Below are 12,947 nucleotides of genomic sequence, written 5' to 3'. Positions count from 1 at the left end.
AAAATAAATGTGGAGGGGAGTGTATGACTGAAACCCACAATTTCTGTGCTCTAGTTTGAGCAGAACAGCTTATCCTAGAATACCTGGAAGGAGGAATGGAAGCCTGCAAGCAGTGGTGAAGACAGTGAGCACGCTGGGATACCCATTCCAAATGTTAATTGTGGGAGAGATTACTCAGGGCTGGCTCTGAGCTGGTTCCCACAGCCATCAGGGAGAGGCTCTAAGGATTTGGAATTTGGTAATGAAGGCTGCAAGGGAAGACTGGGAGTGTCAGTTCCCTACCTAGGGGGTAGAAAGTACCAGGATTGCTGGGGGGTGACAATTTCCTCTTACCTTCTGGTGGCACCAAGCTGGGTAATCTTGTGTCTTTAGCAACTCGCTGAGAATCAGCCTTATTCCAGAACACATTTCTCTGAGCCTTGTGCTGCTGGGTGCCCAGAGGGAACTGAGAGGCTTTTTGAAGTACAAGGGTTTACATTTTGAAGTGACAAGGCTACTATTGCAATAATATCAAGGAGGGAAGACTAAAATTCTGTGCTCATTACTGAAGCAGCTTTCAGTAAATAGCTTTTCCAATGCACTGGAAATAAAATCATCCAAACTCATGTACAAACACTTATGGTACACCCTGCACGTCCAGCTGGTGATGGTCACGGTGACATGACCTCATCAGGTCATTGTGGCTGTGCCATAGCAACTCTGGGCTTTTCTGCTGTGGCTGCTTTCCCTGGGGCATTTCTAATAATGCTGGCACTTGAGCTGCCCATCCAGGACCTTGTTCAGAGGTAGTTTACATACCACAACTCAGACCTCTCCCTGCTCCTGCAGGATTAGCTGGCTTGGCAGCACCTTAGCATCTCCCGCAGGGCAGCCGCTGCTGCTGAAGCCGTGTGTCCTGTCTGGGGAGTGTCAGGGCTCCTCCTGGGCTTGCTGCAGTGTTCTGGGAGCTGCAGCTCTGCTTCTCAGCATGGAAGGACTCATCCCAGCATCTCCAGCTGCAGCACCTGCTCACCTGCTTGCTGTACAGAACCGGCTCCAGGTGGTAACAGGGACAATAACCCCAGGGTACAGCAGGGCAGTGGCACCACCCTGATGGGGAGAAAGGGCTGGAAAAGGAAAAACTCCACAGCAGACACTGGGTGCGTTGCTCAGTACCCAGCAGGACAGTGCTGAACTCTTCTGGTGATAAACAGAGCATCAAAGTCCACACATGGTACCTGCTCTGCACCTCTCAGGGGGGCCTGGCACAAGCACTGACAGCCACAGCAGAGCTCTCAGGGGTTTCTTCAGCCTAACCTGCCCTCATTTAGGAATTATTTGAAATGTATTATCTGCCAATAGTAAATATATATATATGTATATTTTTAAACCCCCACACTTTCTCTTAAGTTTAAAGTATTTAGTTAGAAAAGTTCATTCCTCGTCTTGGTTCCTAATGATATTTTTCCAAAGCTTGTATCAGAAGTGTTCTCACACGGTTTTGGACTGAAAATGCTAAATGTTGCTACCTGATCCAAATAATCTATTAATACAGATTTTCTAAGAGAAAAATAATTGAAACTGAATCTGTTATGGGTATCTTTGGAACTTTTCTCTAAATCAAGCTTTTTTTGCATTCATATCTTGTTTAGTTTAGGTATGCTTATAACAGTTTTAGTAAAATAAAAACCTGAGATCTACTTTCCCAGAGTTAAAAAGGAAACAACTACTGGTGTGAGGAGGAAGTTTAGAGAGAGCAGGGCACAATGACATTTTGAACAAGCGTCATTTTGACAGTATCTTTTTCAACTGTCAGAAAGAAATCCTTTCTATCACACCTAATATCTCAGTCCTGGACTGAAAGTAAGTTGTTCCGACTGAATTAAATCAATTAATTGTATTCTTGCATCATACCACTGGGTACTGGCTGTGAGTGTTTCCAGCCCTGTTCCCTTGGTCTGTCAGTCTCCTTGTCAAGTGCCCTGCCAAGGGCTTCATATGTGTAGATGAGCAGGCAAACATGATTTAGAATCTCCAGGTACATTAGACTGGATATTTCCTGTCATGCCACGGTCTTTCACTGTAATTCAATCACTTGCTTTATGTTTTGTGGTTTTATCCCTGGTACACTTTAAAATTTCCTAGTGGTTCTAGAAATATATTCCTGACACAAAGTGTTTTGGGAAGTTTACTGCTGCTTTTCACACTGTCCTGGAACAAACAGGACAGCAGTGAGCACCACTGCTTTGTGTGTGCTGAAACACCCTGTGCAGCTCTGGGGCTCAGGGGTGCCTGGTGCAGCCCTGCTGCGATAAGAGCTGCTTTGCTGCTGCTGCTTCCTGTTCCACCGCTGCTATCCCGGCTCTGCTCCACCACAGGGGCACATGAAAGAGCCCCTTTCAAAACCAACCCCAGCTTTTCAGCCTGGGCCTCTGCCAGCAGCTGAAAATGCAGCTCAGCAACCCCATTCTGAGCTGAGCACATCTGTGGGGGAAGATCACCGTGCCCAGAACAGAGCGGTGTCACATCAGAAACCTCTGACCAAAATGTCCTCCCCTGACCTGTGCTGGGTGTGATATGAGTCCTTTTCCACACATGTTCATGTCACAATCAACTGCTTAGTGGGTTTAAAAGCATTTGTTCACACTGTACTGTGTAAGATCTCCTTTTTCCTACTGGCTGAAATCAGTTGGAATGGATTTGTGGATCCAAACATCACAACAGAATGTGATGGTTGCTTGTGCTTTCCGAGACTGACTACAGAATTCATACAAAATACAATTTATACAATATACAGAGCTTACAAAATCTTTTTTTTTTTTCTTTTTTTTTAAGTATTGATTTGTTTTTTCCCACATAAGCAGAAAAAGCAAGGAGGAGTAGGTGGGTTGTAGCTGGTTGTATAAGATTTTTGTCACTTCTTGTAAATTCGCTCTTCGTGTATCAGAAACAAATGTTTGCTCAGGATGTAGGTAGGGACATTTCGGTGATAATTCCAGGAGTTGACTTGGGCATTTTCCACCAGAGGCTTAGTTTGCAGTTTTGCTGCAGCCTGTTACCTAAACCTGATATGCAATACCTTTCATGGGGAGCAAATGGTATTTATTGCCAGGCAACAGCATAGAGGTGAACCTTGAATGGGACCTTCAAAAATCAGAAAGGAAAAACCACCGCCTCTGCAACATTCCAATTGCTGGGCTGCTAAACTGCATCTCCCACTGCTCCTATAGCAAGGTTCTCATCAGACTTCAAACCTGCAGCAGCTAGGATAGTCAGAGATAAAACTGAAATTGAGAGTCACAAACTATACAATAGCACTGCAAATGACACTGAGCAAAATGGTAGCTCCTCAGTGGTCCTTTGCTCTTGACCCTGCGGGTTTTCTCTGAGAAGGAAATGGTTGATTTAGAGTTCTGCTGACACAGGAATTTGTCCTCAGCTTCCTGAGCCCTCACCCTCCTCACTGGCATCCTGTACTGCTCATGTGTTATGTATTAGGCATTCTTACAGTCACAGCATATTGTTTGGCTCTTTATGTTTTAATCACCCCCTGATTTGCACAGCTCCAAAGTGATGGCTGCACAAAAGCCTGCCTCACTTTTGCAGGTGGTTTGCTGGCTGGCAGACTCATGGCAACAGGGAACAGCCTTGGAAAGTCTCAATTCCAGTCTACTAATAGGACTCTGCTTGTGCTTATTATCTCTGTTTTAGGTTGTCTTCTTAATAATTTGATTAAACATTATTTGGAGTGCAATTTAGAGCCCCAATGCTCCTGTCCTTAGCAGAAGGAGAAAGGAGCCAGCAGACAAACATGCATCACAACAAAAAGCATGAAAAAAACTAGGAATCCATTCAGAAAATCCATATAGAACAAACTTCTGGAACACCTCTGTGATGGGGATAGTAAGAAATGGGACAGGAGGCAGCAGAATCCTTCACCAGTTTTAAATGTAGCTTGATGTGGCTACATGACACAGGTTTGACGTGGCAGCATCCCTTTGTATTTTCTCCATATGACTTCAGACGACAGGTAAGTCCATGAATTAAAGTGGCTTCTCCTTGGAAGCCAACAGAGAGGCCAGAAGTGAGGATTTGCACCTGTCTTTCAGAAGGCACAGCACTGTTGCCGTGGTCCTTCTGAAACATGACAGATAAATGTGTCAGTGGTGGAATCAGATGTTCCTTCAGTCTCCTACTGAGTAACATTAGCTACACAAGAAAAACTGGAAGAAAAATAAGGAGAAATAGAATCTTACAAGTAGAGGATACTTCTGTTTTACACAAAACAATAGTCAGAGATTGCTTTTGTTTCTATTCCTCTTTAGTTCATGCACTTCCAGTTTCCTTCTCTGTTATAAGAAGGCTCCTCTCCTTCTTGTAGTGGGCTTAGTGACCAGACCACCGTGAGTGAAAACACCTGAAACAGCCCTGACTTGCTCAAGTCCAGAGACAACTGTCCACCAGGTCTTACAGAGCCACTGGAACCAGACCTGCTTAGTTAGCACTTTAATTTATTAAAAAACTATGTGTCTTTCTCCTCCTTGTCTTAAAATGCTTACAATTGTTTCCTGTCAGTCCTGAAAAAGGCACTTCACAAAAGCCACTGCTGAACCCATGCTCTATTTGTTACTGGTGTCTCCTGGCATGTGGGGAAGGGTAAAACTTCAGGAAATATTCCCAGTCTTGTTGTACAAGGAGATTGAATTAAAGATTTACTTCACTTCTTAGTAAAGATGATTTCAATAGCTACATGCTACCAATTCCATTTCACAAGAGATCTTTGCCAATTAATAATTTTCAACATATCCGATTACTCAACATGACGCAACATTCTTCCACTCCGTGAGTATCTGATTGAGACACCCCCTCTCACAGCTGCCACACCACCCCCCATCTGCTGCCTGTACAGGGAAGGGGAATTTCACTTGAACCTCTTTCTCCAGCTGTTTTATGTGGGGGTGTGAAAAATGAGGTTCACCTTTTTGGTATAATTTAAAAAGTTTTATAAAAGACAGGTATGAGACAGAAATAAAGCAAAATGAACAAATACAGCTGGGTGCCTCAGCATTCAGGCAAGAGCACACCTTACTAACAAAGGATTGTCCCTTAAAAACACCAATCTCTTGCATATTCATAAATGACTCAAACATTCCTCTTAAGTTTTAGATGTTCTTTGTTTAGCTTCAACTCCCCCTCCCCAATAGATCAATCTTCTTGGCTCCATTGAGTCTTACAGTCCCTGACTAGAGAGGTTCAATAAATTCCTCCCTTGGAACTCCAGTCAGTGCTGTCTTCATCTGGATAATATAATCTAAGAATGCAGGGGGTGGGTTTTCTATCTTTTCATTCTCATTCATATATGAACAAAAGCAATCTTTATTGTAATACCATACTACTTCCTAATATATATATATATGTATTACACCACTATTTCTTAGTTTCATACAGCAAAGTTTCCAACATTATACATATAATATTCATTTTAATATTCGTGAAAAGTATATTATATTATATTATATTATATTATATTATATTATATTATAATTATATTATATTATAGCCTGGTCTCTTCCTCTTTGGTGAGCAAATGCACCTTAGTTTTCCATCTCCAGAGAAAGCCTCTACCAGGTGTGAACTTTTTCATCAAAGCCCAGCTTTATTTTCCAAAACAGCACCCCTACTTCCAGTAAAACCATGTTTTTCTACATAATAGATTCTGCCAGAAACCCAAGTCCTAACCAAATGTGCATCCATGGTCTTTCAATGGCAAGGCCCTCCTTTCCTTCTCCTGGTGCTCCTGGGGATTTCCATCCCACTGAGCAGCAATCCCGGGGCTGTTTATCAGTCCTGACTTGTTAACTACCCTTCATTAATTACACCACCTACTGTAAGGAGCATGAAGTGATGATACTCAGACCTCAGGGCTGCTGACCACCTATTTTCCTTTTTGTCTTTGTCCCCACCCTTTATTTTTTATTTTTCTTTCATATTAGGAATACATTAGGCCTGGACAAAGATTATTTATTTGCTCTGAATGGAATCACATGAGTTGGTATCTCTAAGCTGGCCCAAGCTGGTACATTTTCACTTAATTCCAAAGACTGTTGCCTTTCATTTCAAGTAAAGATAAAGTTGCATGAGGAGCTATGGAACTTTTCAATTCCTCAGTCTTGTTCAGTGATATTTTCCCACCACTTTAAAGAAGTACTAACTCCATGTACAGCAAGGGAATAATTCTCTGGGGAGCTGAAAAGCTGTTGGGATCCAGATGCATATTTTCAATGTGGGTTTTTTCCTTCACCTTGACACCCTGAGCAAGGCTGAGTGATCTTCATGCAGAGCTGTTCCACCAGCCCTCACCTCATCCCAGCCTCAAATCCCCAAACTCTTACTGAACAACACAGTGAACTTTGTGAATTATTGAACTGTGGCTGCTGAGAAAAACTTTATTACAAAACCTAGATTAAACTGCAGATGAAACTCCTGTTTTCTGTGCCATCTGCCTGCTGGAATCTACCTTGCTGTGGCAAGGCAGGAAAATGAAATCAGAAAAAGATCTTCTTGAACTAAAGGAGCTGAAATACAACAAAACAGCCTAACTTGTCTTCCATATAAGCATACAATGAGTGTTACTGGATTGAAATGTCAGTGTCCCTATGCCTACAAAGCAGCACAAGTTCAGTGTCCCCAGCCAGCGACTGAAGAGGCAGCTCTGCTGCATTGCAGGAGTGTCGGCCTTGAGGGAGGAAAGGGATGGGCCATGAATCAGCCAGTCCTGCCAGGAAAAATTCTGTTGAAATGGGATTTGTAAGGACACTCTGAGATCCACCCTGGAGAAGCTGTGGTGGGAGGAGAGGCTGAGGGCTGGCACTGCTCAGCCTGCACAAGAGATGTTCAGTGTGCTCAGATTCCTGTGGAGGGAGCAGGGGCACCCAGTGACAGGGCAAGAGGCAACGGGCACCTATGGAAATTCAAGAAGTCCTGTTTAAGCACGGGAAGGTTTTTGCTGAGAGGGTGGTGAGACACCAGGGAATCACAGGTATCAGTTTGCACAGAGAGGCTGTGGAGTCTCCACCTGTGGAGATACTCTGAGCTCAGTGCTGCAACTCGCAATCTGAGCGAGGGTTGGCTGGAGATGTCCAGAGGCCCCTTCCAACTTCAGCTATTCTTTGACTCTACCTCAGAAAATGCACCTCAGTGGGCTGCTCTGGCAAGCCAGAAGACACCCTCTGATCTTTGTGAGACACTCCATTTCAAGCTGTGTGTGACAAATACTCTTTAGGTGGTGTTTGTTAGATGTGGCCATGTACATGCAGGTGAAGAGTCCATGACTCACCTATTCCATATTTAAAATATAGACTCATGGCACACTTAAAATTGGCAGAAATAAGAACCTTCCCCTTCTCTGAGCCCAAGCAAAACCAACCAACTTTTGCAGAGCAGGATGGATCAAAACATACCAGACACAGCTCTGTAAAAATATTAACGAAGTTGTCACAGTGACTTACTTCATCAATCAACCAATTTGAATAGTCAAACCCCTCAGCTGCAACATGGTTTTCATCAGAATTTTGTAACAATTTTCATCAGAAAATTGTAATAAAGCGTATTTAACAGTTTAATTATTTCAGTCACTGACCCAAAATGAACTCTCTGTAAATCCATTCATCTAGTGTTAGCTCAATTGAGCTTCATTTTAGCTGTTGTGCTCTGCTCAGAAGTGACTGGTGAAGCACCAGTGTTTCCATAGCCACAATGACTGATCAGGTTTTCTACGTGTGATTTCCTCTGGTTTCAATGACTGTTGTGATTGCCCCCCTTCCACCCTCCACAGGTGCTTCTCATTGCCTTAGTGAGCCAAGTGTCCTTCCCAGAGCAGCTGGGGGAATGGAGGAAGAAATTACACGTAGAAAAAGATTAGAGCAGCCTATTCTCTGGAGATGAATTGACCTCACAACAAACACAGACATCAGCTGGGCAACCAGTTCAACTTTTCCAAGCTGGCTCTCCCTTTATTCCACATTTCCACACACGTCCTGCAGCGATGACTTGGCCTGGATGTGATCAGCACTGTGGCCATGCCTGTCTCTGGGGCTCAGGGAGATGCAGGACCATGGCCATGTCTCTGGGGCTCAGGGAGATGCAGGAGATGCTGACAGCAGAGCCCACCTGTGTGCTGTTGTGCAGGGAGATGTTTTATCTTAATCTGCCTTGTGTCAATAAGGTTAGATGCAATCAGTGCCATGCCATTCAGATCAAACTCAGTGGGACCCACTTGCAAGGCTGGGATGCCAGGCTAGAAGGCTTGCCAGCCTCATCCCTGCCTGCCCCAAGTCAGCCTCAGAGTGCTGGGCTGGCAGGAGCCTCCCCAGCTCCAGTTCCTCCCAACAAACCTGCCCAGTCTCACTTCCTCCTCACAGACCTGCTGCAAAACAACAGGCCCTGCAAAGCTCAACCTCTACAGGAAAGCAGGGTAACTCCTGGTATAAATAAACTTCCTATTTTGAGTAAAACCATTGATGCTGTATTTCTTCAGCATGTTGCCTAATAAGTTTAGGAAATAGCTTCACTGTGACTTTTATCACCATGGAGCTCTTGTTCCACAGTTAAGAGTCTCATTAGAAGCTAAATTATTTGTGAAGCTAATTACATCTTTTTTTGGCATATACAACAGACCATTGTGTGAAAAAGCTACAGGAGGAGTTGAGAGGCTCACCTACAAAGTCAACTTTACACTGAACCTGAGGCTGAACATAGCCTGAAGTCAAATCAAGACAGACTAAACACCTTTGTAACAGTCCCTGTTCCTGAAGCACTTCCACGGCTCCCACAGTTGCAGTGTCTGACCACAACCATGATCCACAGGCAGGGATGTGGGAAGGACCAGCCCACAGCAGGGCAGGGCAGCAAATCCTCCCAGCTTTGTTCAAGGCCTGCTTCATATTTGCCTGGCCTGCATCTCCCCCACACTTTTAAATGTGAGCTGTGAGAATCCACAAGCCCCGAGCTCATCCCACAGCTGAGAAGGAACAAGCATTTCACACTTCATGTGTTTATTTTTAAATCCTAAGTACCTTAGGAGCCCATGACACACTTTCAGAATTGACATGGCTGCTTGAATTTGATTCAAAGCTGTCCAAGAGAATAGATTTGCTCCCACTCAGCTCTGGGCACTTTGGAGCCAACCAGCTCCTTTGAAAGCTTTCCTCATTCCCTGTTCCCAGGTGGGTATGGCAAAGCACAGAAGTGGTGCCAGTACCTTCCTACCTCTTGGCCAGAAACGGCTGCATTTCAGGGGCTGCAGCTGCAGCTTTGAGCAGCAGGTTGGAGGGAGACAGAAGGAAAAGGCAATGACAGGAATTGCAAAGGAAAAGCAACGATGAGTGCAAGAACACAGAATGAGACTAAGAAAGACACTCTGTGACTGAGGGGGAAAGATTTTCTTGGATAGTGTTTTTTGTGACAAAAAAATTACTGTTGCTCTGCCTGTTAACATAACCCTGTTAACATGGAGCTCAGCTGGTGCCACACACACACTCCTCATTAACATGGGAATTGCCCTACCTGTCTTATATGATGCTAAAGAAGACAGGTAACATCTGTCAGGCTTGTACAGCAGCCCAGCAGAATATTAATCCATCAGCAACTGCCCTGCATTGGCTATCAAACCAAATTTGAATTTTTATCTCACTAACGTTTTCCAAAAAATATTAACAGAGGATAGAAAACTTCTGCTAAGAAGCACATTTTAGTGCAGACTTTGAGCAACAGTTCCTTACACTACAGAGAGTGTGGAGCATATAGAAATAAAAATTGTAATTAAAAACACACAGGTTTTTGCTCAGGCCATGCTACAAAGAAAATATAATTGAACTAAGTGTGTAAATTTTAGTATAGTACTATCATTGCTACATTTGTTTGGAAAAGAGGGGATAAAACTTAAACCTGTTATGAGGAACAATTTGCATTTTCCTGGAAGACAGCACATGCTGTTCTTATGAAGTCTGGGGAACTGTGGGGAGGAATGAATGGTGCTAGTTGTGGGAGATCTGCCCTTAGGGTTTCTTTACATATCTTGCATTGAGGTAGGTCCTGAGGAAACCCCTGCTTATCCAGAACTTGCCTAATGCTGGAGCAGGGAGCTGCTGCTCAGGGACACCTCATCAGGGCAAAGCACAGGGAGGGGGTGCAGCAATCAGAGATCAGGGCTCTGTGTTGAGGCATCCACCAAGGGGCAAACACCTCTGTCAATCAGAAAGGCAGTTTCTGTTCAATGGACACACCAAATACAGGAGATCATTTCTTGCTGAAGCCAACCACATGAATTCATTTTCCTCTTACAACAGAACCTTATGAATGCAAAAATAATTGCTGATCTTGTGATGTGGGGGGCAAGCTGCACACTAGTGCTGTGTTGTGCAATATCCTGTAAGTTTTCACTTTAAAAGACTTATTGTGTAGCTAAAGCTTCCATCCTGCAATATATTATCCTTATATAATAATATATATTTTAATATATTCCTGCCTTCTTAATCAAGCTGGGCATTACATTTCCAGCCAAAAAATATGAAATCCAAAGATGCTTTGCTTTAAAGAAGGTGTTAGCTTCAAAACTAAGCAAGGATTTGAGTCATGGTAACGTGACTAAGCACAGGAGAGTTTAGGGAAGAGGAGCCATGAAGAACTGGCCTGGCCAGATTGTCAGCTGGCATTAATCACCCTCACACTACTCCCATAACTTGATTTATTCTCCCTAAAGACCAAGACACTGAAAAATAACTATACCAAAAGTACCAGCTCTAAAATCATGTGGCTTGTTTTCCAAGGAACTTCAGCAATACAAGGGCTGAAGCTCCCAGGGCTTCTGACCCACAGCTGTGTCCCACCCTGTGCACTGCACTGTGCAGTCAGTGGGTGCACAGAGGAGGAGAATCACACATAGGTGTGGTCATGCACAGTTAGTCCTAACATCAACACTGACTTTTGTATTTCCTCATTGTATTTTTATTAGTTTTAACTGTTCAAATCTATTACTGCAGTGGGGTGGGGAGGGCTTCCTGGAAGAGTCCAGAGGATGGTGGTTCATTGATATGTGTTTTTGTCTCTGCCTTTCTGTTTTCTACAGGAGAGGGTTTACCCTGAAGCATGGGTGGAGAGAAAGAGAGCACAAGCAGAAAGAACAGCCAGGCAATGGCAGGAAGAGTTCATATGGCTTCATGTCTTTCTTTAAGTCAGTCCTAGATGCTGGCTAAATGATTACCCAGAAAAGAGGCAACCACATAACATCCTGTTTACTCAACTTTGCGATGTTAGAATTTTGATATTGAACTTTCATTCTCCAGTTGCAAGAAAACCTCAGATTACCATAGTGAGAGAAATTACTAAGGTCCTTTTACCTTGTAACTGCACGGAAAGAGCTTGAAAACAGGAGACCAAAAGGATTTTCAAACAAAAGTCAGACAACAAATATGGAATGGATCTCATCTTTTCAGTATTTGCTGGTCTTAGGTCAGCTGTGAATGTCTGGGCTCAGCTGGTCCTTTCTACCTGTGCTACCTCACAGCTCCTGGGCTCTGCATGCCTGGGAATGCTCCTGGCAGCAGGGTGGGAGCCTGCAGGGAGCTGAGCAGGAGCATTTTGCTTGCAGCTGCTGGCTCTGCTCCTTAGCAAACAGGAGGGAATTCAGCCTATAATTAGCAACAGCTCACCTGCTCTGGGAGCCACTGGTAGAGCTGAGGACACTCACTGCAAGCAGGTACTCAGCACAGTGAGACAGACAAATCCATGTCCCTTTCAAAAGCGGTTTCTGGCCCTAGCACTGCCTAGGAATTGGGAATGTCAGTGATTTTATGGGGACTGGATATATTCTTTACACTGCATCCTTCTGCCCAGGATCACTTACAGTATCAAACACTAAGATTTTGCTTGGAGACAAATTTGGATTTTTACTAAACTAAATTTAGAACTCAGATCATCATTAAATTAGTTTTAAGCTATATATAGAATGAAGCTGTATTTTAAAAAGAATTTAAAATACAGATACACTGAATATAGGAAACACATAGTAAATGTTTACTTACCCAAAAAGCATCTTTAAACTGCAGCTGGGTCATTATTATTGCTCTGTGGAGGGGTAGGAATCCTTCAGCAGGTCTGTTGTGGGGTGAGAGCGGCAGCAGGCACAGCTCTGAGCCTTGTCACTGCACCCCAGCCCAAGCAGAGAGTGCAGCACATCCACAGACCTGTCCCTCCTGAAGTCAGGCTGCTGCCAATAGCATGGGGCTGTTCCAGGCAACTCGGAGAAATGACCTGTGGCTGTGAGGGACAGAGGGCAAAAGAGCTGTTGCTCACACACAGAGACATGCAAGTGCTCAGCACCCACATCCCAAACCTGTTTCTCTTCTGGTGAACAGTTAATATTGAAATGAGGAAGCAAAGAGATGTCAAATGGTGTCAGGCTGCTCCTTGCCATGGGTGTGTGTGTGAGCAGACAGGAAAAAAATAGAGAGGAGGGGAAAAAAAGGCACTAAGTTCAATGATATGATTTGATCAGCTGCAAGAAGAGAGAACAATCACAGTGCAAAGGAAACTAGCACAGTACAGAGACAAGCTATTATCTAATGCTGTGGTCTTGCAAAGAAAAAGAAGCAAAAGAAACATAGGTGCCCCATTTCTGCAGCACCTTCTGGGGCTGGCAGAGGCCCATGCCTTTGCACACAGGAAGCTTAGCTCAAAGCTGCATTTTGCAGCTGAAAAGACTTTTCAGGACTCAGGTTAAATTAAGAACTCTGAGAAGTGTGCAGGTGTCTGCACACATTTAGATACCTGGATGTCAATATAGAGAACACTTCTGATTTGCATGCCCTCATATGAATGTGCAAGATATGTGAAATTTAGAAGTAAAATCCAAAGTCTTGAAAAAGAAGAGAGCTGAGTGTTTGTTAGCACCAGGACCTGAGTGAAGCCTC

At 43.9% G+C, this 12,947-nt stretch overlaps 1 protein-coding gene across 3 annotated transcripts in view; it reads right to left on the bottom strand.

Annotated features, from left to right (window-relative positions):
* The window catches only part of PSTPIP1 (proline-serine-threonine phosphatase interacting protein 1), a 57,101-nt gene that overhangs the window by 39,675 nt on the left and 4,479 nt on the right, over window positions 1-12,947 (bottom strand). For 2 of the 3 annotated variants that reach the window (XM_086849358.1, XM_023934237.2), the window contains one exon: window positions 12,060-12,294. In XM_086849358.1, coding sequence (XP_086705484.1) covers window positions 12,060-12,092 — 33 coding nt within the window. In that variant the 5' untranslated portion in view covers window positions 12,093-12,294. Of the gene's footprint in view, window positions 1-12,059; window positions 12,462-12,947 lie in introns of those variants that run through there. The other variant, XM_086849357.1, reaches the window with a different exon arrangement.

Source organism: Cyanistes caeruleus, chromosome 13, assembly GCF_971803275.1.
Source record: "Cyanistes caeruleus chromosome 13, bCyaCae1.hap1.1, whole genome shotgun sequence".
In the NCBI taxonomy this organism is placed as follows: Eukaryota; Metazoa; Chordata; class Aves; order Passeriformes; family Paridae; genus Cyanistes; species Cyanistes caeruleus.
This window is presented reverse-complemented; position numbering and strand designations above follow the sequence as displayed.